Source organism: Corvus cornix, chromosome 23, assembly GCF_000738735.6.
Source record: "Corvus cornix cornix isolate S_Up_H32 chromosome 23, ASM73873v5, whole genome shotgun sequence".
In the NCBI taxonomy this organism is placed as follows: Eukaryota; Metazoa; Chordata; class Aves; order Passeriformes; family Corvidae; genus Corvus; species Corvus cornix.
This window is the reverse complement of record NC_046352.1, coordinates 5,823,326-5,848,923: the sequence shown is the minus strand read 5'-3', so window position 1 is coordinate 5,848,923 and position 25,598 is coordinate 5,823,326. Positions and strand designations below refer to the sequence as shown.

Below are 25,598 nucleotides of genomic sequence, written 5' to 3'. Positions count from 1 at the left end.
GAGGTGAGGGGCTGGATACGATTCACGCCAGGAAATTCCTGATTTTTCCTGCCAGCCCTGGCTCAGGGATATTTACTGTGGAGTGGGGTGGGATCTGGCACTGATCCATGGGAGAACTGGGATGAAAAATGGCAATCCAGGGAGGAGGAGGGGAAGAGATGGAGCTTGATCCGGAGTACCCGGAGCTGGAGTTTCGCTCTGTTCCCTGAGGGATGATGACGCTCGGGAGCGTCCATGTCCCTTTCTGGGATGTGCCTGGCTCCTCTCGCTGGCAGTGGAGAATCCATAGGAATCCGGGATAATTGCAGCTCCTCCGTCGACGTTAATGATTATTTTCCTTGCAGAGAATAAGTGGCCAATTAAATCCAAATGCGCCGGGCTTTGGGCAGCTCTTAATTGGGAGTTTAATTAAAGCAAGGAACAAAGAAGGGACACAAACCAAGGGGCTGGTCCTGGCTGAGCTCGTGTCACATTTTGGGAGTGGGATCTCCACTGGGATGAGTATCCACGCCCCTTTTCCAGCATCCTGCATCCCAAATTCCAACTCATCCTCTGGGCTTTGCCTTGGGAATCTCCATCCCAAGCAGCTCTGGTGGTCCTGGATCCCACGGTGGTCTGTTCCCAGATTCCTGCCCGGAGCAGCTTTCCAGCAGATTTATTTTTAACTCCCAGCCTTGGATCGGGGAGTGGAAATTCAGCGATGTTTTGGAGTGGGAAAAGAATCGTGGAGTCTTTTAAGGTCCAGAAATGTTTTCGTTCCAGCTTTTTGTGCAGGGCCTTGTTATTCCAGCTGTTTATAGGATCCCTAAGCCATATGCTGGGATGAGTTATTGAGGGTTTCCATAAAAAGCACCAGAAAAGGACTTCTGAGGGGTGAACAATTGAAAATATCCCATGGAAAATATGGAAAGAATCAACATTTCCCCGTGCTGTATTCTCAGTGTGGAATTGTCTTCCTGGAGAAAGAATCTTTGTGCTCCTGATGCATTCCTGCCCTGGCTGTGTCATTCCAAGCTTTCCAACGTGCCCAGACCCAGCATTTCCCTGGCAGGAGCAGCCTGGGATGCTGCTGATCCATTGGCTCCATCCTGGCTGGGTCGCTCTCCTTCCACCCCATCCTCTCCCGGTGGCGCTTGGAGTTGCTGGAATGGGATTTGGGCTTCCCAGAGTTCCTCTGGATTTGGGCTTCCCAGAGTTCATCTGGATTTAGGCTTCCCAGAGTTTCTCTGGATCTGGACTTCCCAGAGCTCTCTGGGGCTGGAATCCAAACAGATTTTGGCTTTTTGGTTTTGCTGTTCATTTTGGAAGTGGGATGGGCAGGGAATGGGATGTGGAGATGGAAACCTGGAGCCGGCACCACGGGATGGGGATCTGTGGGATGGGAAATGGGTCCTTGTGTCCCGTGCACAGCCCCGTGCCGCTCTCCAGGCACTTTCACCCTGATTCCATCTCCCTTCCCCTCTTTCCCTGTTGGGATGTGGAGCTGGCTGCTTCCCTGTGTCCCTGCTGACCCCCCGTTTCCCTGCCTTGGCCCCAGCCCACATCCCAGATATTCCAGAGGCTGCTGGATGGGCACAGACCTTCCTATCACGGGACAAAATCGCCTCCATCCCCAGCTCGCCCTTCCAGGTCTTCTCCCAGCAGGAAGCTCCTCATCTCCAACCCCTGGTGGTTCCAGGGGCTGTGGGATGAGTGGGCTCCTCAGGATGCTAGGCTGGGCTTGGAATGGGATCGTGGAATTCCGTGTTTTCCTGGGATTCATCACCCTGGAGGTGCTCGTGGATGCTGCCAGTGAACCTGGCACGTGCCAAGGAAAGGACTTGGCCACCTGGATTTGTCGCCTCAGCTGGAGCTCCGGGCACAACCCAAACCTGGCTCCCAGCTGCCTCAGGAACCGCCACATTCCAGAGCCGAATCCTGATTTCCTTTCTGATTCCCTCAAGGAAAAAACTGCCGAGCTTCTGCTGGCGGCCAGGAGGGCTGGAACAGCCCCGGGCTGGGGTGTCCCTGTCACCTCCCGCCTGGAGCAGATCCCTCCCGGTCAGGGCTGCTGGAGCTGGGGGTGCTGCTCCCACCCTCCTCAAAATCCATGGATGGATGCCTGGAACTGACTGGGGATTCTCCCCCAGCCTGGATTCTCCTGCAGGAGCTGGAGCTGCCTCCTCTCCCCTGTCCCCCACCTTATCCCGCCCCACAGCCGCACTCCGCTGTCCCCACCCTGGCAATGAGCCCCATCCCTGGACTGGAGCTGGAGGAGATGGAAGGAGCCCCCATCCCCGGATTTGAGCTGCAGGACACCACCCGTGGCTCCAGCGGGATGCGTCGCCATGGAGGAGGCGTTGCCATGGCGATCGTTGCCGTGGCGATGGCGACCGGGCGCAGCAGGGCCTGAGAGCATCCCGGGGAGGTTCCCGGCCTCTCCCGGTGCTCCAAGATGGATGGATTTCCCATGCTTCCCTCCCCCCGAGGCGAAACACTCGGCACTGAGAGCTTTTACCACGGCAGCGCGTTTTGGGTTCTGGTTTGGGGCAGATTTAGGGAATTTTAATTCTGTGGAGTGGAAATGCCCTCAATAAATGAAACACCCTGATCCTCCCCGCCTGGGGAAGGAGGGATGGACAGGGAATTTGGGAAGCCCCGAACCAGCCAGTCCCTGTCCCCCAGGGTGTGTTCAGAGATGCAGAGGCGTCTGTAGGAACATCCTGGTGCCACACGTGGCGCTTCCATTCCCATTCCCTGCTCCAGGCCTGGAGCCGGGAGTCTGGAACGGCCTCATCTGGTTCCAATTTCAGGAGGAGCAGAGGGAGCGGGGCCATGTGGCTCCCATCAGGGAGAGGCCCTGCAGGTCACACAGGGAGAATCCCACCCTCGGGAATGGGGATGGGCTGGGGAGCCCCGGGCTCTCCTCATTTCCTGGGGAGCCTCGATGTTTTTGGTGTGAAAACACCAAAGGGCAAATGAGAGTGATTCCAAATATTTCTTCCTGCATCCCCTCAAATCCTTGGGTTTTTTCCTTGCCTTCCCATTACTTTTGGTGGCCTGCCTCATACCAGAGGGCCGTGCAGTTCCCAAATCCCTGCAGATTTATTCTGGGGGATCACCAACTCCAGCGAGCTGCTGGTGAGTGGCTGCTGGGAATCCAGGACGGTGTCTCAGCTGGGGGGCAAAGGCTGAATATTCCCAGAGATTTGGGCAGCGCGTGGGGTGTTGGAGACCGGCAGGATACATCCAGCGGCTGCTGGGAAGAGCTGGAACAGCTCCAGCCAGACACAGCTCAGACACTCAAAAACCCAACTCCCCCTGCCCTTCCCAAGCCGATGGATTCTCTCCCCTGATGGGAGAAGGGATGTGAGGACAAAACACAAGTTAAATCCCCAATTTCTCTGTCTGACTGTCCAAAACTCCGTCCTGCTCCAAGCTGCAGTGAAAACAAAGAAACCCCGAGCTGTTTTCGGGAGGTAAAACGCGACGGGGACCCTTCAAGGCCTTGATTTGAAACTGAAGCTCGAACCCGGCTCGTTACATCTCGAAACATCCGCTGCGATCTCGCCGATCAAAGCCGCCTTGTTTGCCTTGTAATGAGGTGCCAAAGCGTTTCCTTGCAACACCGACAGGAGACACTTTGATCTGAAAACGAGATGTTTAAGAGCCGTGCTAGCGAGGGCTCCCCGCGATTTCGCAGCTCTGGGAAGCAGGGGAATATTTGAAGTCTGGCGTTGTTTCCTCTCGAGGCTTCCCAGGCTGTGGCAGCTGATGAGGTGTTGCTGTCACACCGGAGCCAGGAAAAACAGCAGGGAAATCATCCCCAGCCAGCTGGAGAACCAAACTGAGCCTTGTTCTGACAGCTTGCAGAGGGAGTTGTTGGGTTTTCCCAAAAAAGAGGGCTTTTTGCCCGTGGGAAATGTTGGAGTCGATGTGAGCTCGCTCTGAGCTGTTTTGGGGGAAAACACCGTGATTCTGGGTGGTTCAGCTGGAGGTTGTTGGTGCTGCCGCTGCCTTGGTCTGGCTTTTCCTGTGCCTCGTCCCACGAGGGGAGTCTGGGGTGTCACCTCGGTGGGGCTGGAGCCGCTCACGTGTCCCTCCGGTCGCAGGCTCAGCGCTGGCGCAATGAGAACTACGAGCGGCCCGTGGACCTTGAGGGCTCTGGGGACGACGATCCCTTCGGAGAAGATGAGCTGGACGACGTCTACTCCGGCTCTGGCTCGGGCTGTGAGTAACTGGGGGGGCCTGGGGAGGGTCCCTGGCTGGCTGTGGGGTTTTGGGGTTCCTGGGAAGGGTTGCTGGATGGGTGTGGGGTTGGGGGGCTGCAGAGGGGATGTGAGGGAGGGAATTGCCCTTTATCCATCTCTGGAGTTGTCCTCTGAGACAAAAGCACCGGGAGCTGTCCCAAAGGTTGGGCTCCAGTGCCTCCATGTCCCAGTTCAGCCTCTGGCCCTACTGGGCAGGACCAGCCCTTCCACAGACCCCAGAGAAGGCTTTGGCCACCACACGGGGCCAGCCCTTGGTTTCTGCCAAGCCTGGAGCCATCCATGCTCCCGGATTTTGGGCTGATGTCAGGGAAATTCAGCAGCAGCGGTTTCACTTCTCCCTTGCCTCCCCATTTCAGATTTCGAGCCGGAGCTGGGGCTGGACACGGCCGTGAGCCTGACCACGGACACGCTGGTGACGCTGCCCACCACAGCGGCCGTGCTGCCCGTCACGGCCGCCCAGCCTGTGGCAACGCCGCTGGAGCCGTCCCCCACGCCCCAGGAAACCACCCCCGGGCAGGCAACCAGCGCCTTCCTCATCCCCAGGACCACGGAGGCACCAGTGGTGCCCAGCTGGAAAGTGACCACCACCAGCACCACAGCCAGCGAGTCCCCGACCACCACGGCCACCACCACCACCACCACCACCTCGGCCCACCACCACCATCGCTACCACCACCACCACCACCTCGGCCACCACGACCACCAGCAGCACCACGGTGGCCACAGCTAAACCCACCACCATCCGGAGGTTCCTGCCCCCCTTGGCCACCAAGGCGGCCACCACCCGGGCCACCACCCTGGAGACACCCACCACGCCTGTCCCCGAAAGCAGCACCCTGACAGAGGTGGCCACGTCACGCCTTGTCCCCAGCAGCACGGCCAGGCCCAGGGCCCTGCCAAAGCCCAGCACCTCGAGGACTGCAGAGCTCCCCGAGAAAAGCACGGCCCTGCCGCCCGCTGCCACCACGCTGCCGCCCACAGAGGCCCCCCAGGTAGGAGCCGGAGCCCTTCTCACCTGCAGGGGCTCCTGGGCTCCGTGGGAAGCCAAGTGGAGGCCACGGGAAGCTTTTGGTGTCCATCCATCCTTGGCCAGGGGAAGCCTTTGGTGTCCATCCGTCTTGGCCAGTGGCTCTGAGGGACGTTGAGGCAGGCTGGGCTCTTCCAGAGTGGAAATCTGGGAGCTGGGAAGGAGATGGAAGTGGGGGTTTAGCCGGGGCATGGGGACGAGCTCATGGGGACACAAATGTCACAAATGCCGGTGACACCGGTACTGCCTTCTCCAGAGCGGCTTCCCCTGGCAGGAGGGGAGTGGTGTCGCATCCCACGGGGACATCGCGGCTTTCCTCAGGGTTTGGTGTCATTCCTCAGGGTTTGGTGTCATTCCTCGGCGTTTGGTGTCATTTCCGAGCTCCCAGCCCTGGCCGGGAGTCCCAAACTCTCCTCAGTTATGGCTTGATGGTGCATTTCCAGCCCGTCAGGTGTTCTGAGCAGGGATTTCATCTCCATCTCGAGCTCAGAGCCCCTCGGGGGCGCTTTGCAGCCGCTTTGAGTGAAAGGTGGAGTGATTTGTCTAAACTGCTCTCTCTTTTCCGCCTGCAAATGCACGCTCCAAGCGCTCGGGGCTCTCGCTGACCTCCAATTAATCCCTGTCACAAACACGGCCGCTGTGGGAAGCGCTGAGCCGTGTGCTGGCCCCGGGGCAGCGGGACATGGAGAGGGCTCCCGCTCCCACCCCCACCCCAGCTCCCGGCCCATCCTGAACCCCAGCTCATCCCGAATCCCAGCTCATCCCGAACCCTGACCCATCCCGAATTCCGGCTCATCCCGAACCCTCACCCATCCCGAATCCTGGCTCATCCCGAACCCTCACCCATCCTGAACCCTGACCCATCCTGAACCCTGGCTCATCCCGAACCCTGACCCATCCTGAACCCTGGCTCATCCCGAACCCTCGCCCATCCTGAAGCCCGGCTCATCCTGAACCCTCGCCCATCCTGAACCCTCGCCCATCCTGAACCCCGGCTCATCCCGAACCCTGGCTCATCCCAAACCCTCACCCATCCTGAACCCTCGCCCATCCTGAACCCTGGCTCATCCCGAACCCTGGCCCATCCTGAACCCCTGCCCATCCTGAACCCTGGCTCGTCACGAATCCCGGCCCATCCTGAATCCCAGCTCATCCCGAACCCTCACCCATCCTGAACCCAGGGACAGCAAGGACAGCAGGGAGCGGGGCTGGCTCCGTGTCCTGGGTGACAAGGACACATCCTCCTGCTCCTGCCCTGTGCAGCTGGAAGGGAGGAAAGGAACAGGGAAGGACCCCCTGGAGCTCATCCAGAGGCACCAACTCTTCCTGCTGCTGTGCTGGTGTGACACCAGCGTTGTGTCACCTCCACAAGGACGTTGTGTCACTTGGTGTTAGGAGGGAGCTGTGACATCCAACCTGCGCTCTGGGGACAGAGAGCCCAAAAAAGGGTCTGGGATGGGATGTTGGGAAGAAATTCTTCCCTGTGAGGGTGGAGGGTCTGGGGTGGGATCTCTTTGGGAGAAGCTACTGGGAACAGGTCCTGGGATGGGGACAGAGAATGGCCCAGCTCAGCCGTGGTGGCCTCAGCCATTTGGTGACCATCAAGCTGCGGGGCTGTGTTGTCACTGCAGTACAACCTCAGTGGCACAGGGAAGGGACACCCCAACGTTACCCCCACGTCCCCCACCCTGTCCTTGGTCCTGTGATGTCCTCCCTGCGGACACCCTTTGGTCCTTGTCCCCTTCTCCATCTTGTCCTTTCTCCCAGATGGAGCCGGGGGAGGTGACGACAGTCCCCGACAACGAGCTGGAGGTCCCGGCCAGCAGCGGCCCCAGTGGGGACTTTGAGATCCGGGAGGAGGAGGAGACGACTCGTCCCAGCCTCAGGAACGAGGTGGTGGCCGTGGTGACGCCGCCGGCGGGGCCGGGGCCCGGCAGGAACGTGGAGACAGGGCTGATGGACAACACGATAGACTCGGGGAACTCAGCTGCTCAGCTGCCCCAGAAAAACATCCTGGAGAGAAAAGAGGTGTTGATAGGTGAGATATGGGGCCGGGGTTTGGGGGGGAGGGTTTGGGGCCACAGGGAGCTGGGCTGTGCCAGGAGAGGGGACAGTCCTGGGAAGGGCATTGGGATAACCCACACCCACCTCCCAGAATTGCTCCGTGGGGTATCCCAGGGCTCTCCATGCCTTTGCCAGGAATGCTGTGCACAATTTGCTTCCCCTGAGATGGATTTCCAGGAAAAAAATTAAGGATTTTAGTGCAATGATGTGCTGTGGTCATGGCTCAACTTCCAGTACTGCTTCCAAACTTCCAAAGCCCGAAACCAGGCTGGAATCCCAAATGAATGATCTCCCCAAAGTGGAGTAGTGCCAAGCCTGGGATAACCCACACCCACCTCCCAAAATTGCTCCCTGGCTGTGCCGGGGGTCCCAAGGTCTCCATGCCTTTGCCGGGAATGTTGTGCACAATTTGCTTGTGCTGGGCTGGATTTCCAGGATAAAAATGGGATTTTTTTCCTGGAAATCCAAAGCTGTGCTGCGGTGACCCAGCCACCGCTGAGAGGCTGCTCCCAAACTTCCAAAGCACAAAACCCGGCTGGAATCCCAAATGATCCCCCCAGACTCTGTGCTGGAAGCTGGGGGTGGCACTGGGGGACGGGGGTGGCACTGAGGGACGGGGGTGACACTGAGGGACGGGAGTGACACTGAGGGACGGGGGTGACACTGAGGGCAGGGGGTGACACTGAGGGACGGGAGTGACACTGAGGGCAGGGGAGGGTAGGGGGTGGCACTGGGGGACGGGGGTGACACTGAGGGCAGGGGGTGGCACTGAGGGACGGGGGTGGCACTGAGGGACGGGGGTGACACTGAGGGACAGGGGTGGCACTGAGGGTTGCGGGTAGCATTGGGGGATGGGGGTGGCACTGAGGGCAGGGGGTGGCACTGAGGGACGGGGGTGACACTGAGGGTTGGGGGTGACAGGGACAGGGGTGACACTGAGGGTTGGGGGTGGCACTGAGGGACCGGGGTGACACTGAGGGACAGGGGTGGCACTGAGGGTTGCGGGTAGCATTGGGGGATGGGGGTGGCACTGAGGGCAGGGGGTGGCACTGAGGGACGGGGTTGGCACTGAGGGACAGGGGTGGCGCTGAGGGTTGGGGGTGACAGGGACAGGGGTGACACTGAGGGCAGGGGGTGACACTGAGGGACGGGGTGACACTGAGGGACGGGGTGACACTGAGGGCTGGGGGTGACACTGAGGGTTGCGGGTGACACTGAGGGCAGGGGGTGACACTGAGGGCTGGGCTGGAGGTGGCACTGGCAGCTGGCGGTGCCACTGATGGCCGCGGGTGGCACTGACGGCCGTGTCCCCTGTGCCGTTGTTGCAGCGGTCATCGTGGGCGGCGTGGTGGGCGCCCTCTTCGCCGCCTTCCTGGTCATGCTGCTCATCTACCGCATGAAGAAGAAGGACGAGGGCAGCTACACCCTGGAGGAGCCCAAGCAGGCCAACGTGACCTACCAGAAACCCGACAAGCAGGAGGAGTTCTACGCGTAGACCGAGAGCCCGGAGTGCCTCACGCTCCCTCCCTCGCTCCCTCCCCGCTCCAAACCCTCCCCTCCTCTCCTCCATCCGGTCTCTCTCTTTCCTTGCCCCCCCAACCCCTCTTTTTTTGGGATCAGACTGTGAATTTACAAAGCAAAACCCGCAGCAGCTGAAGGAGGAAACGCGTCCTTGGCATGGGGGGCACGGGGTGCCCGGAGCAGCGCTGAGGTGGCACCGAGCAGCGCTGAGGTCACACCGAGCAGCGCTGGGGTCACACCGAGCAGCGCTGAGGTCACATCGAGCAGTGCCGGGGTCACACCGAGCAGCGCTGGGGTCACACCGAGCAGCGCTGAGGTCACACCGAGCAGTGCCGGGGTCACACCGAGCAGCGCTGAGGTCACACCGAGCACCGCTGGCCTTTCTGCTGGCGGGAGGGACGGGACACGGGGCCGATGCCAAGGAGCCGATGCCAGGGCGGCCGTGCCCGGGAATGCCCTGGAGAACACAGGATGGGCTGCCCACGGTGCCTGGAGCTCAACTGGACTTTTCCCACCACCACCACCACAAACTCTGGGATGCGGACATCTCCTGCCAGCCCTGGGGCGCAGCGGGGCTGCTTTGGATTTATCTCCTGGTTTTTTTCCATCCATAAAGGAGGGAGATTTCCTTCCCTCTGTCTTGTCTTTACTTTTTGGGTTTCTTTGGGAATGGGGTCGGTCGCTCTGCAGGAATCCCCTTCTGCTGGAAGACAGAACACAGCTCTCCAATGCTCCGGGAAGCTCGGGAAAAGCACGAGGGGCTGGAACACCTGGCGCTTTGCTCTTGGAGTGGGGAAAAAGGAAATAAACACAAACGCTGGGAATGATCCCTTTGGATGGACGTTCCGGAGAGCTTGTGGAGCTGCACTGGGGCATCCCAGGCTGCCGCCATCCCGCCGCCCCTGGAATCCCTTGGATCCATGCCTGAAGGGTTTGGCCGGAACGGGGCTTGGCTTGGGCTGGGTTTTCACTGTGACCACTAAGGCTCGGCTTTGCGGGACGTTCCTTGGGGAGGAGCTGGGAATGGAGGAGCTGAATCCTCCCCTGGCTCTTCCAGAGGGGATAACAGAGCTCTGCACGGCCTGGGATGCAGCCTAAGGACTGAAACCCAAGCAGGGATGAGCCCTGTCCCCTCAGGGTCCGGCAGGGATCCCGCCGGCTCCAGCGGTGAGGAAGAGGAGGCAGAGCCATGGCTCAGCCCCAGGGTTGATTGGATCATTGGGAAGATCCCAAAGTCGTTGGAAAGACCCAGGACTGATGGTTTTCCTTTGTTGTCTGAATCCCCAGGACTGACGGTTTTCCTTCGTTGGTGTTTAAATCCCAGCACAACCCACGGCGCCGGAGAGAACCTGACCCTGGCACCCCCAGGGCTCCCCTCTGAGGCTGCCCAGGGTGCAGGTCCCGACCCTCTGGTGCCTTCGGGAAAGGCCGGATTTTCCAGAGCAAGCTCTGCAAGGAGATTCAATTAAGATATTTCAATTAAGATATTTCAATTGAGGTATTTCAATTAAGATATTTCAATTAAGATATTTCAATTGAGGTATTTCAATTAAGGTATTTCAATGAGATGGCTCTTAATTAGCTGGAGCCCTGTTTGTGGAGTTTTGTTGTCACCATGGTTGTGATCTCGATGGGGTCCCATGGACACTTTGGATTTGCTCTTGGAGCAATTTAAATGGGAAAATTTGGGGGAAAAAATGGTTGTTTTGACTCTGTTGCTTTGGGAATTAACCTTCCCGGAGCCAGGGACGCTTTGGCCCCTGAGGGCCAGAGTTGGGGGGGTTAAGGTTTTGTAGCCCTGGTGGGGGTTACAAGACGGCAGAAAGGATTTGAGAGGGCAAATGAATATTTTAAATAACGATAAATATTTATCTCCACTGCCACACCCCCACAGTTACAGAGGTATGGAAGGAAATGAAAGCCCTGGGATTTCTCATTGCACTGGGATGCTCGGGTGGGATTTGAGGTTGGGAACATGGGAGGTTTGGGCTGCCTTTCCCTGGGGTACAACCCAAAATGATGAGCTGGCTTCACTGTGGGGTAGGGAACAAAGCCCCGTGTGTGGATCAAATCCTCGGAACCCTAAATCCTCATTTTTGAGCTTTCAGCCTCAAAATCCTCATGGTTTAGGTTCTTGGGGATTGGAAAAGGCCCTGTTGGGTGTTTGGGGTGGTGGTGCTGGGAGGGACCATTTCCATGTTCATCCCAGAGGGAGGATGAGGGTGAGGATGAAGGACGAGGGTGAGGATGAAGGACGAGAGTGACGATGAAGGATGAGGATGCTCCAAAAGATGGAACACACTCAGAAGGAGCCTGGCGCCAACCCAGAGCCACTTTGTGCTGCTCCAGAAGGGGTTTGGACTCCTGGGTTTGGTGATTTAGAGGTTTTTGGCCCTGTTGGGATCACACACAGGGGAGTGGCACAAATCAAGGCCACCCCAAATCCCCATCTTTTGGAACAACCTGGATTTAATCTTTGGAGCTTGCTTTAAAAAAAAAAAACCTCCCAGCTTAATCTTTTTAATGCTGCCTTTCAGAGCTGCCTCCTTAATCTTCTTCATTCCATTTTTCCCCCTATTTAATAGTCTGAACTTCCATAATGCAATTTTTTTCTTCACTCAAGCTTAACCTCGTCCCTCTCAGCTGGTGTTAAGTTGTAATCCCGGCACTTAAATCCGTCACAGCTTCGGGAACGAGGAAAGCTGGAGGTGGGAGGGCGAGAGGAGCCTGGGCAGGACTTTGGCAGTAATTAAAACATGAGATAAACACACGGAAAAAAATAGGTGAAAGTAATTAAACTGCTAATCAGAAGCGATTGAATAATCAAAAATATCTCCTGCTTCCATGTGTTTGTGCTCCGCCTGGAAAGGGATGAGAGCTCCAGGAGAATGTTTTGGGGCCTGGAGCTGCCTTTTGTGGTGTTAATGATGTCACAGCCCTCGTGTCACCTCAGCTCCACGGGGGCTGTTGGAGTTGGTTCTTGGAGGGAAAAAGGCTTCGTGCTGGAGGAAGTGATCCGGTGCCTCCCCCCACGGAGCTGGGATGGAGCAGAACTTGGGCAGGGTTTTTTGGGACAGCCCATCTCACAAAACATTTGGTGGATAATATCATTTCTCCGTGAGCAGAGTCACGGGCACGGGGGAAAGCCCGAGGGGCTGCCTGGTGCAGGTGGAGGCAGCTCCTCCCTCCAGCAGCTCCTGCTCCGGGGCTTTTCAGGGATTCCTGGTGGGGAAGAGGTGAGGAAGCTCCATGGGGAGGGACACGGGAGGAGCCATCCCCCGGCTGCTGGTCTGGCTGCAGAGCAGATTTTTGGGAAAATTAACTCTGGCGTGAGCAGAAGCGTCTCCAGCGTCTTCCCTTCCCCAAGCCAAGTCCGGCCTTGCCCCCTCTGCCCAAATTCCGATCAGATTCCAATCCCTCGTGGTGATCCCAGCCAGGAACAGCTGGAGCAGTGCCCAGATGTGCTGCTCCTTCCAGCTGTGCTCCCCGAGGGATTTTCCACGGCTTTTCCGTTTCTTTTCCGCGTGTTCCCGCGTGCGTGTGACGCACCGGAGCCGCGGGGAGACTCCTGCCTGTTCCAGCTGGATAATTTTAGGAGATTCTGGAATTGCGGGGTGGTGTGGGCTGCTCTGCCAGCTGTGCCAGCCTCGCGGCTCTCCCTGCTGAGAGAATATCCACCAGGAGAATATCCAGGGATTCCTGGGCCACATCCATCAGGAGAAGGCAGGAGGAGGGGATCAAAGGGAAGGGAAGAGCGGAGAGCCCAGAGCAGGGCTGGAATGGGGAGTTTGGGAAGGGCAGGGAAGGGATGGGAAGGGCAGGACGTGGAAGGGGCCCAGCAGCAGCAGGACCAGCCCTGGGTGGGTTTTGCAGGGCTGGGAGTTGTCTAAAAACCTCTCTGATTTCGGATCTTTCCACAGAAAGCGCCAGGTCCCTGTGTGGGATGGGAATTGCCCCTTTCCACCAAAAATCTCTCTGGGTTTGGATTTTTCCAAACCAAGCCGTGCTGGGGGATCCGGCTGCAGGGAAGGGGATGGCTCTGGGCTGGGTGAGTGCCAGGATGGGCTGGTTTGCCTGGAATTTCCCCATTCCCTCCCCAGTTTCCCTGACAATCCCTGTCTGGGAGCTCCTTTGCCTCACCTCCACCTCCAGCTCCAGAATTCCGAGCTCTCCCTGCCATGAATCCCCAGCTTGGAGGCTTCCACAGGGACAAACCCCTCAGCTGAGAACAGGAATGGAATCTTTAATTCCCTTTTCCCCCCCTCAACCACCCTTGCCATGATTTTTCCCGGGCTCCAAGGTTTTCTTCCAGGCTCTGAAGTGACGCTGAGCTTTCAGCCCTGGAAGGTTTGATGGGAATGAGCTCCTTGGGTTCCTCAGGAGCGGGGATGGGGCCGTGGGAGCAGGGGTGGGCTGTGGGGTTTCTGGGTGTGTATATAGGTGTCTGTAATTAATGTATAGGCAGAGATGTACAGACGGGCACGGGGCCGGGGCGGCTCCGCTCCTGAGGAGGAGGGGGAGGGGGAAGAGGAAAAAGAGAGAAAGGAAGAGGAAAAAGAGGAAAAGGAGGAGGAAAAAGAGGAAAAGGAGGAGGAAAAAGAGGAAAAGGAGGAGGAAAAAGAGGAAAAGGAGGAGGATTTATCCTCCAGCACCACGTGTTGGGCTCTACAACCCTCAGCCCCTGTCCCAGGGGATGTGGGATTCAGCCTCATTCCCTGTCCTAAAGGATGTGTGCGGTTTGACCTCATTTCCCATCCCAAGGGATGTGGGATCTGTCCTTGGCCCCGCTCCCAAGGTATGCGGGATTCCCCCTCATTCCCTGTCCCGAGGGATGCGGGATTCCCCCTCAGCTGTTGTCCCAAGGGATGTGGGATTCCTTGTCCCAAGGTATTTGGGATTCAGCCTCCTTCCCTGTCCCAAAGGATGCGGGATTCCACCTCACAAATTCCCGCAGCTCCTCCCTCCCCTCCCTGCCCTTCACATCCACCCGATCCCGATCCCGATCCCGATCCGGGTCCCGATCCCGATCCCGGTCCCGGTGGGTTGGGATGAGCCGGGGTGGGGATCGGGAGCCTTTTGCCGGGGCCGGAGCAGATCCTGGGATGGGATCCTGGGAAGGGATCCCGGGATGGATCCAAATCCCCGCGAGCTCCGGAGCAGCCCCCAGTGCTGGTGCCTGCAGCCCCCCCGTGGCTGCGCAGGAGCCTCAGTCCGGAGCGCCCAAACTTTTTATTCCTATTTTTATTTTTCCCATTATTTCCATTTTTGGGTTAAAAAAAAAGAAAAAGCCGATTTTTCTTTCACACCCCACATTCCAGCGCTTCTCCTAAAGCCTCCAGGGCGGCAGGGATTTTTCCTGCAGGAATTCCTCCTGCTGTGGGTCCCCGCCTGGCCGGAGTCACCCCAGCCCTGCTGACAATCAACCCAGACTCCCAAAAACAAGAATCCATTGCAGTTTGATAGGAAAACTTTTTAAAATCCCCCCCTTCCCTCTCACCACCGCATCTCCAGGATGAACCCTCACCCTGTAAATAAACATCCAACCTTCTTGTATAAATTAAAAATAAAAATAATTTTAAAAAAAGACAAAAAAAAATCCAGCGATAAACATCCAAAAATAATTTAAAAAATAAAAATAAAAATCTCCCTTTCCAGAAGATTGAAATAATTCCAACTTCAGTTTGATGATTTTTTTTTTTTTTGGAGATGATTTCCAATCCCAATAGGAGAACAAAAGAAAAAAAAAGCAAAAATCTGGAATACTTCAAGTGTTGGACTTTTCAATGGATCCGGGAGGGAAGAAAAATGCATGTAAATATTTTTAATAGGAGACATATCTTAAACAGAACATTTTTTTGTACATAACTCTCCTAGAGTTTAGTACTGAAATGGCTTCATAGTGTCTGTTCCAAGAAAGGAAAATCGAAAATGTTTGTTAATTGTTTTTGTTCTTACTCAATGGCCAAAACTTTAAAAACAGTGACAAAAAAAACAAAAAAAAAGACAAAAAAAAGACTCTAAAAAATAATCTTTGCCAATGGATCTAGCACTGTAATGGTACTGTCTATTTTTTTTAATTCTTTCTGTGCTGTGCCCATTTATAAAATGAGGAAAAGATAAAAAATAAAGTCATTTAAACATTGTCTGCCCAGGGCCTGGCCTGAGTTCTTGGTGCCGACAGCTCTGGGGTCTGGAATGGAGGGAGAAGGTTCCGCCTGGTCCTGGTCCCATCAGGGTGGGGGTTAAGGAATGGTTTCCATGGCAACGGCAGCAATGCTGAGGAGCCTGAATGATCCCAGTGCAGCCATGGACCATCCCAGTACAGCCTGGATGATCCCAGTGCAGCCTGGGAATGTTCACCTGGAGCAGAGAAGGCTCCAGGGAGAGCTGCGAGCCCCTTGCAGGGCCCAAAGGGGCTCCAGGAGAGCTGCAGAGGGACTGGGGACAAGGGATTCAGGGCCAGGAGCCAGGCAATGGCTTCCCAGTGCCAGAGGGCAGGGCTGGGTGGGATCTTGGGCAGGAATTGTTCCCTGGCAGGGTGGGCAGGGGCTGGCATGGAATTGCCAGAGCAGCTGGGGCTGCCCCTGGATCCCTGGCAGTGCCCAAGGCCAGGCTGGACATTGGGGCTGGAGCAGCCTGGCACAGGGGGAGGTGTCCCTGCCATGGCAGGGGTGGCACTGGGTGGGATTTAAGGTCCCTTCCAACCCAAACCATTCCATGATTTTGGCCAAGCCGCTGTCACCCCACATCCCCCCAGTGTCCCCAGCGAGCGGGAGCCGCTGTTCCAGCTGTGGGCTCCATCCCCTCCCACACTGGGAAGTGGGAGAATCCCAGACCCTTGGCTCGGGGTCCCTCCCTCCCAGCTCCTTCCCAGATGGATTCCTGGAAGTGCCTGGAGGGACAGATTTGGCAGGGCTGCTGCCAAAGGAGATCTGGATGTTTTTATCTGGAGGCCGGGCCTCCATGGATCCATCCCTGGAGCAGCAGGCAGGGTTTGGATGTCCCCACACTGTCCTTGGAGCCATCCCCAGTCACAGAAAAATTCCAAAGCCCAGGAGGCTCCCAGAAAAATTCCCCAGCCCCACAAGCTGGATGTGCTCCAGGTTTTGTGCCAGCAAACCCAGAGATGTCCTGCTGGCCCGAATTCCAGGGAATATCCCTCTCTTTGGGTTTGGGATGTGTGTTTATGACCCTGCTTCCCTCAGAAACCTCTGCTCCAAGGGCTTCATCCCCTGGGGAATTGAGCAGCTGGATGGATATCCCAGCCCTCAGCCTTCAGCAGGGACAAACCCCATCCTGCTGGGAGCAGCTCGGGAATCCTTCCCTGGATGGCAACAGCACCGGAGCCCCAAATCCCTCCCTTTCCCCATTTCCAGAGCTGGGCAATTCCCATCCCCCTCCCTGCAGCCGCAATCCCTGCCTGCAGCGGGGGCTCGGCATTCCAGGTGGGAAGGGGCTCCCATCCCGGTTTCCTGCCCGTCCCAGCCCCAGTAACGACCCCACTGTGCCGTGGTGCCGCGTTTGGCAGAGCAGGAATGAGCAACCGCCATCCCGAGGTGTTGGAATTCGGGCTGAAGGCTGGAAACAGCCTCCAGTCCTTTCCCAATCCCTATTTTTTATTTATTTCCCCCCCCCAATGGCTCTTACAGGAATTTTCCATTCCCGTGGCGCCATTGCAGAGCCCAGGATTTAACGGGACAGCCCCAAATGGGGTTTATTTGGGATTTTTTCGCACCCTGTGAATCAGCCTCTGTAAAGCTCCGGGATGTGAGCAAAGCCTCCAAAAATAACACCGGGATTGGGATTTCACCTGGAAAATGAGTGACCCAGAGGCACCGTGGTGGCTGACGGGGATTTTAGGGAATGGCACGGGAACGGCCACACCTGAGGGTCCAGGGGACATCCTTGGGCACACACAGCCGGGAAGGGACTTCAGGCTCCCAAATCCTCCCTGAGCTTTTCTGGATACCCCAAATGAAGAGGATTTATCCCTTGGGAGCTGCTCCTAAGGCTCATCCCAGAAACTGCTGCTCTGCTCCCACCTCGCTCCACGGGCACCCCGAGTCCCCTCCTGCCTCCCTGACCCCCAGCTCCGGCAAAATCTAACTCCTATTTCGGGATCCTCCACGTTCCCGGACATAAACAACTCCTCCCCATCCCCATTCCCACCTCTTCCCATTCCTCCCGCCCTCCCTCCCCGAGGCTCCACAGATCCTCCTCACCCGAGCCTCCTCCACGTGTTTCTTCCCACCTTTTTTAGCTCCTGGCCTCTTTCCCTCACTTTCCAAGGACAGGAAGCCCTTTAGGACAAAGAGCGCTGAAATCCCAGCGGGAATGGCCGGATCCAACTCCCTGTCCTGCTCCGGAGGCCTGCTGGGAGCGATGGATATCTGGGCACAGCAGACGCTCCAAGGATTTTCGGGCCATTGTGTGGGACTGGAGGCAAAGAGCAGAATTCCCACTCCGGGAATTCCAGCATTTCCTGAGCAGCCGAGCCAACATTCCCCATTATTCACCTGCTCCAGAACAATGGGCAGCGGGAATATTCGGGAATTGTTTCCCTCCTATTCCCGCCTATTTCCTGCCCTCCAGTTGTTTTTCCCGAGGCTGGATCCATCCCCGTGCCGGGACAGGACAGCTCGCCCCGTGTCCCACATCCCAAAAGGACAGAGAATTCCCTAACGGAATATTTCCCGCTATAGAAACGCTCTGTGTTTTTCCAGGACTGCTGGAGCCTGGACATTTGGTGCCTGGATCTGCCTTCCGTGAGGAATTGTGCCCACCGACGAATCTGTGCTGGATCTAACGAGGAACAAAGGCAATTAAAAATAATGGGGAGCCTGTGCCTGGAACACAACAATGATAATTAATTCTAATTAGAATTCTAATAAAGGCCAGACCCATCCCAGAATTCCCACTCAGATCAAATCCAAACCTTCCGAGCAGATCCTGCCTCCCTCGTTTTTTGTCACCCTCTCCCGTCACCACGGAGTCGCTGGGAAAGGGGAACTGGAGCAGCTGCTCCTGACAAAGCTCCCGCCCGATTTCCTCGCTGGCGATGAATTCCAGAGGAAAACACGAGCGCTGCTCCCACCGTGGATGGGGATTCCTGGCGTTGCCGTGGGATTTCTCCCTGGATTTGGCCCACTGAGCCCCAGGGAGGCTTCAAATGGAGAGCAGGGTGGGATCTTGGGCAGGAATTGTTCCCTGGCAGGGTGGGCAGGGGCTGGCATGGAATTGCCAGAGCAGCTGGGGCTGCCCCTGGATCCCTGGCAGTGCCCAAGGCCAGGCTGGACATTGGGGCTGGAGCAGCCTGGCACAGTGGGAGGTGTCCCTGGGGTGGCACTGGGTGGGATTTAAGATCATTCCCAAACGAATCCATTCTGGGATTCCGGGATTCATTGAATTTTGGGGAAACCATTGTGACAGAGGCAGGAGACATCCCCCTTCTGCCACAGCCCCGGGATCTCTGCAGCGCCGATCCCAACCCACCTGGCAGGAGGGGCTGCTGGGTGATCCCTGCATCCCACCCCAGAAATTCTCAGCATTCCCTTTAAAAACCACCCCTGGAGAAGTTTGGAATTGCTTGAGATGCCAGCCAGACCCCGGGCCCACCCCGCTGCATCCGGCTGGATCCCATCCCCTCCCACAACCTTTAAATGGGGCAGGAGCTCATTTGGGAATGTCAGATGAGGTCTCCCTGTAGAGAAGTTCCCTCCAGCCGCCAATCCTGGCATCAAACAATCCGTGGGATCTTCCTCACACAGGGCAGGAGGGATTTCTGCCAGGAATGTCACAGCTTTGCAGCTCAAGGTCAATAAATCAGGGATTTGATCCCTTTCCCTGCAAAACCGGGATGTTTGAAGGTGGCATTCCCTGGGAAGAGGCAGAATTCCCACCAGGACAGGGAATTTGAGAGGCAGCAGGAGAGGGGATCGGGAATCCTCCCCACCGCCCTGTCTGGAGCATCCTGGAGGAATTCCAGAGGGAATCAGCTGGGATTTGAATGGCTGAACCTGTGTGAAATGGGCTTTATTCCCTCACCCGTGCCTCCCCCAAACATCCCTGGCTATTTTTAGATGCCGGGAATTAACACCTGGATTTGCATTTTCCCTCATTTGGCCGCGGGCCAAAGCGATTCCGGGATAATTGGATCATGCCAGGGCTCTCATCAGCGGGGGCTGTGAGGAATTGTCACACCTGGGTCACTGCAGTGGCCGGGAGGGACCTGGAAGAGCAGCTGGAAGAGCAGGAGAGAAAGAATTTGGGGCAGAGAGGGAATTTTTAGGGGAAAAATCCTAAAATCCTGGTGGAAGCAGGAGTTCTGAGTTTTTGGGCTGAGCTGCTCCTTTGGGAACCTGAGGCCCAGACAGGGATTTCTCTCCAATCCCTCTAATCCAATATTTTCCCTCCTGGCAGTGGCTGAGGATGCAGCTGGGGAGGGAAATGATTCCTTCTGCTGCTGCTGAGCTGGAGCCGGAGGTTTCCTCTTGGCAGGGAGGGTTTGGAGCCGATCCCTGCTCAGGAACCCGAGGCCTTGTGCCCAGTGGGGCTCAGGTTTCCATCCAAATCCACAGTATCATCCCCCAGGGAATTCCCGTGGTTCTGGCCCAACCCTTGGAATCCAAAACAAGGCAGGAGCAGCCAAAATCTGTGGAAAAGCTCGAAAACCGAGCTGGTTTTCAGGGATTTCTGTCCTGCGCATCTTGGAATCACGGAATCCTTCAGCTTGGGAAAGATCAGGGAATCCAAACTTCAACCTGGCCCTGCCAAGGCCACCCCTGACCTTGTCCCCAAATGCCACATCCACAGGGATTTAAATCCCTCCAGGAATGGGGACTCCACCCCTGCCCTGGGCAGCTGTGCCAGGGCTGGACAGCCCTTTCCAGGAAGAATTATTCCCAGATATCCAATATCCAGGTAAAACCTGGATTTATCCCACTGCGATGCCAGGGATGGCTCAAGGCTCTGCCAGGGTAATCCTGGATTTATCTCCCAGTACCAAGCGACTCCGGAACCCTTTGGAATAAGGATGCTCACAGGGAGATGCCCCTTCCCAACTTTTGGCTCCTGGCCCTGCCACATTCCTGCCACCCACGTGGAATTCCTGTTATTCCCGGCCGGGATCCTGGGGAAAACAGTTTTGAAGATGAGGCCCCAAAGTGCCACTTTTGGAGAGGGATCTGTTTGGAGCCTGTTCCTGTGATCCTGAAGGAGCTGCCAGCCATCCCTCGATCACTTTCCACTTCCACACATCTCGGAGTGGCGGATGAGTGCACAGATCCGGGAGCTCCGGGCTGATCCCACTGGATTCCCGGCACAAAGGGAGCTCTGTGGGGCCAGGAAAGCCCCAGGAAGGGCTCCCCATGGAGCGGGAAGGATCCCCATGGAGCGGGAGGATCCCCATGGAGCGGGAGGGATCTCCATGGAGCGGGAGGGATCCCCATGGAGCGGGAGGGATCTCCATGGAGCGGGAGGGATCCCCATGGAGCGGGAGTCACGCAAGAGCGGCGATGGCTGCATTCGAAGCCGCGGGATGGGCCGGGGGTGTTCCCGGGAAGGGCAGTCGCTGTTTTCCCAGGGATTTTGCCTTCCAAGTGCAGCCAGCGCTGTTCCGCCTTTGATGCCGGCGTTCCCAGCTGGAGCTCAGCGTTGGCGATGGAAGAAGGAAGGGATTCACCCCAGGGCAGCGGGATGGTGGCAGGGACAGCGCTGCGAGCTCCCATTCCCATTCCCATTCCCGGGTTTCTGCTGCTGTGTTTTCCCACGTGGGAAAAGGGATGAGCTCCGTTTGCTGAATCCCTGCCAGGCAGAGCCCGGGCGGTGCCACCCGGTGGCTTCAGCAGTGCCAAGGGGATGGAAAACTCCTGCCAGCCCCATCCCTGCTCCCGCCGACACTTCCCAGCCGTCCTTCCACACGCAAATCCCTGCGACGCGATTCCAGCCGCTCCCAGCATCCGCTCCCGGAGGGCTCTGCCGGGAATCCGTGCTCCTGTAATTGGGAGCAGGGCTTGGCTCGCTGTCAGAGCATCCCGAGCTGCTGGAGGATGGCACGCGGCGTTCCCGTGGCTGCTGCGTTCGGAACAACCCGGGATTTTCCCACTCAGATGTGGTTCCTGAGCGCCAGCGCTGCTCACAGAGAAATCCATGGGAACGGAGATTTTATGGGGTGGGCAGAGGTGCCACCCCCTTTGGAGGACCCGAATCCGCCTGGTGAAGCCTCTCTTTCCATAATTTCTCATTTTTCCAAGTGTTTCCTCCTTGGATTGAGGCTTCCTGGGTTGAGAGCTGTGGGAAGAGTTCGGGAAAAGCAGCTCAGCTTCTGTGGGGTGAAGATTCAAAGGGGTCAGGCTGAAACCCCGCCCGGAAAAGCAGTGAGAGCCCCGCTTATCCAGGGCCATGGATCTGAGGATTTATGGGAATCTCCTGCTTCCCAGGCTGAAATCCCCCCCGGAAAGACGATGGGATCCCCACTTACCCGGGGCCGTGGATCTGAACAAAAAGAGAGGTTCCAGCTCAACTCTGAGCTCCTCCAAGCCAGCCACGCACCTGCCCCGAACCTTTTGGCTCTGAAAACTGGAATTCACCTCAGGAATTCGCTGGGCTGGAACCCAGGACTGAGCAAAAGGGGTCTGTGCAGCTCCAGACGTGAGGAAGATGAGGATGCTCCTCCCTCAGAGCAGGCACCAGGAGCTCTCCCACTTCCCTGATCCCTCTTGGATCCAAACCTCCCGAAAATCCCATGGCAGGCCGTATCCAGAGGGAAATCCCGTGGGATGCGTGCTCAGGGAGCGTGCAGGCAGCGCTGTCAGCCCTGCTTTGTCACTGCCCCGCGCTCCAACCCTTCCTGCTGCTCTTCCGTGTCCCCTTCCGCGTGAATTCATCCCGGTGGGAGCTCCAGGCTGGATTTCCACGGGGAGCACGGCCCTCGGTGTGTCCAGAGGATGATCCTGGATTTCAGTGTCGCTCTGTGGGAATGGAATCATGCTGGAATTATTCTGGGATAAGCTCCTCCCCGGCCTCACCTGGCTCTTCCCTGCCTGCTGCCATCTTTTATTTAGGATGTGGATTTCCTGCTCTATTTTTACCCAGTGCTGTCACTCAGCCCCAAACCGTCCCTGCAACTTCCTCCAGTGGGGTTCAGGATTTTCCATCCTTGTCCCGATATTTCTGCAGTTCATCCCCAGGATTTCCTCGGAACAAGGATGAGGAGTTGGATTTTCAGGGTTTTCTCTAATTGACATTTTCTCAGGTACTTTCAGGATGTTTCCAAGTGTCACTGATGGGAATTTTGGGAGCTGCCAGGTCACATCCAGGGAGAGAACAGCAAAAATCCCTCTTAGAGCAAACTCAGGAAGGAGATCTGGCTGGGAATGTTATCCCAGGGAATGGGTTGGGTTGCAAGGGACCTTAAACCCCATCCCCTTCCTTTCCTGGAGGGTTTTCCAAACCAAACCCACATTTTCCTGCTCTCCTGAGAAGTTTTCCAAACCAAATCCACATTTTCCCGGCTTTTTGGAGGGTTTTCCAAACCAAACCCACATTTTCCTGCTCCCAGCTCTGCCCAGCTTCTCACAGATTTCCTGGGAATCAGCCCCAGGAAGCGCTTCCCGGGCATTCAGCAACGATGGAATATTCCAGCAATATTCCTGCATCCAAAATGCCAGAACTTCCATTCCAGGGAAATCCTCCGAAGCTCATCCCAAGAGGTTTTTGCCCTTTCCCTCCCTCACTCCGGAGCCGCCGTTTCCGGGCTGGGGGCGGTGATTTATTCCCGGCCTTTGAGGGTGACCTAAATCCAGTCTCGCTCCTCACCAGCCGCCTTTGTTCTTGGGCCGGGCTTAATCGCTCGTCTCGCTAATCCAGGCTGATGGTCCGCTGCCTTTCGCACACGCGGCTTCTTCCGAGCAAGGCAAAACAAAAGAATCCAGGAAAAGCCGTTTCCCTGGAATTTCTCTGCTCGCGCAGCACCGATGTTTTGTGGGATGATTCTGGCGTCTCTGGGTTGTTTCAGGTGTTGTGAAACCGAAATCAGGAGCCTTTTTTTGGTCCCTTTTAATTTCTGGATGATCTGAACTCCACCAGGACTCGGCAGCAGCGCTGGGCAGGGCTCATCCCTCCCCTCGGCCCAACAAAGCTGGGCTTATCCCGGCTGCTCTGGCTGAAGGAAGAGCTGGATCCTGCTGGGGATTTCACTGCTGGGGTTTGGGATGCGGAAGCGCCTCTGGAGGGCTCCAGAGCCACCTCAAACCCCTCAGTGTCTCAGGGATGTGAATTTCAGGGAATATTCCCACCTCTGAAAGCCTCCAGAGCCAACTCAACCCTCAGGGATTTGAATTTAGGGGAATATTTCCACCTCTGGAGGGTTCCAGAGCCTCCTCAAAGCCCTCAATATCTCAGGGATGGGAATTTTAGGGAATATTTCCACCTCTGAAGCATTCCAGAGCCAGCTCAGCCAGCCCTGAGCTGACCCGGAGCTCATTTCCTCCAAATCCCAGAACTCCTTTCCACTTCCCCCTCCGATCCTTTCCCCATTTCTCCTCCCTTTCCCAGCCCATTTCTTCTCCTCCCTGCCCTTTCCTTTCCTCCCTCAGGAATGAGCTCAGGATGGAAATCCCTGTTTTCCCTTTGCTCCGGGACTGTTTCCTTGCCGCTCCCGTGCCGGTGCTGTCGGTGCTGTCAGAATTCCGGAATTCCGGAGCCAGGCCACGGTAAATGGGATGTTCCATCTCCCTTGCAGGGCCATGCATCATTCCCAGGGCTCCTTCTGGGCCAACCAAAGCTGCTCCATGGACAAGGAATGAAGAATGCGACAGGAGGGATGATGGGAGCTTTGTGAGGACAGGGAAAATCCTGAATCCATTTCCTGTTCGTTTTCCTGCAGCCAGGAAGGCTCTGGATCCACCCCACCAGCTCCGGGTGGGAATCGGGGTCGGCTTCTCCCAGAAAACCATGGACAGGATAAAAGGAAGGGCCTCAGGCTGGGCCAGGGGAGGCTCAGCTGGAATTCACGAGGAATTTCCCCATGGAAAGGGTGCTCAGGCCTTGGAACTGCCCAGGGAGGCTTGGAATCCCCAGCCCTGGAGGAGTCCAAGGAATTCCTGGAGGTGGCACGCGGAGCCCTGGTGGGGATCGGGCACAGCCTGGACTCGATGACCTTGGAGGGCTTTTCCAGCCCCAGGGATCCTGGGATCCCGGGATCCAAATCCAGGCTGGGATGTGCCCGCGGGAATGGAGCGGCTGAGCCCGGGCAGGTCCTGAGCACGGAGCGGTCCCGAAATTCCATTTCCCAGCTTCCCGCAATCCCAGATCCCGGCACGGCTCCCAGGTGAAGAGCACCACCTGCTGACATCCCTGCCGGCATTCCCGGGATTCGGGATTCGGGCACGGCCGCAGATCCAGGGCGGGCTCAGAGCCGCGCTCCCCACGGGTGGCTTGGTTGTTTGCCGGGTTTTTGGGAATCCGCGGAGTCCAGAGGAAGGAGCCGCTCGGTGCCAGGCATCGGGACCGCCCTCAGCTCCCGGGAATTGCGCAAATCCCTTTCCATCCCTGTCTGAGCAGGGTGTGGCGGCCCAAGGCTCGCTGGAGCATCAGTGATTTTGGGATTCAAACATCCCGCGCTACCCCTCAACATTTTAATGAGAAACCGTTCGAAAGGCCGCAGGAAAGGGGGGAATTCTGGCTGCCTGGATGTGAAGCCAGCCATGGAATTTTGTCCCGGTGTCAGATCCTTTGTCCCCGTGCTGGACAAGCGTGGCTTTTCCAGGCGGGAGCTCTCCCGCAGCTCCGGATCCGGGATATTTCCGTATGGATGAGCCGATGGAAAGGAGCCGCGAGAGGAAGAGCCGGAGTGGGAATTTGCTGCTCCTGAATTAATCGCGGCAGGAGATGAGGCAGCCGCAGGAATCGCCTCCCTCCCTCCCGGAGCACTTCAATGGAAAATGCTCCAAGATTCCCTCGGGGCCCTCCCTGCCCTGCCCTGGCCCTGCGGGGCTCTCCCTGTGCCTGCTTTTCCCCTGTGCCTGCTTTTCCTCTTCCCAGACGCGTTTTGGGATTTCTTGTGCTCTTATTCCATAACTTTCCCTCAGTATTCCCACTCCAATCCCTTTAATCCGCCTGGAGCCCTGGGGTTGTTCCAGCACCCCCCAGATGTTTTGGAAACCAGGTTTGGGACATTCCAACAGCATCCTGCTGATTTAGGGGGACATCCTGAAAATCCAGGAGAACCAGTTCCTCCTCTCCCAGCTCCTCCTGGATGGATGGAGCACATGGAAAATCTCCCCATCCCCCAGCTCTGCCCCACTCCTGCTTTCCCAGGGATCAAGGAGCCCTTCCCAGTACAAGCACTGGTCCCAGTTCAGGGCTGCCAGGGGTTGGTGGCACCTGAAATCCACGGAAAAGGTGGTTCCTGCCTGGAATGGGGAGCACTGGGAAGGCGGGATGGGCATCGGCCAAGCTGGAATCAGCTTCCCAAGGGTGGGATGTGACCTGGAAAAGAGAGGGGCAAGTGAAGAAAGGGTTGTTCCAGCTGCCAGCAGGCACTGGGACGCACTGGGACGCACTGGGACGCACTGGGACAGCTGTTCTGCCATTCCTGGAGCTGTGACAATCACGGATTCAGACTCCAACCTTCCTCCCCTCCCCGTTAAACACGTGAAGGAAAATCCCGCTGTTCCCTTTCCAGCTTCACCTCGACCTTTCCCGCCGGGGCTTTTCTCCAGTTCATGTTCCAGGAG

General features: G+C 57.1%; 1 protein-coding gene across 1 annotated transcript in view; it reads left to right on the top strand.

Annotated features, from left to right (window-relative positions):
* Nucleotides 1–11,677, top strand: part of SDC3 (syndecan 3) — a 36,649-nt gene extending 24,972 nt beyond the window's left edge. The window contains exons 2-6 of the mRNA XM_039564699.1: nucleotides 4,092–4,209; nucleotides 4,607–4,882; nucleotides 4,917–5,242; nucleotides 7,045–7,315; nucleotides 8,670–11,677. Coding sequence (XP_039420633.1) covers nucleotides 4,092–4,209; nucleotides 4,607–4,882; nucleotides 4,917–5,242; nucleotides 7,045–7,315; nucleotides 8,670–8,836 — 1,158 coding nt within the window. The 3' untranslated portion in view covers nucleotides 8,837–11,677. The remainder of the gene's footprint in view (nucleotides 1–4,091; nucleotides 4,210–4,606; nucleotides 4,883–4,916; nucleotides 5,243–7,044; nucleotides 7,316–8,669) is intronic.
* The last annotated feature ends 13,921 nt before the right edge of the window (nucleotides 11,678–25,598 follow it).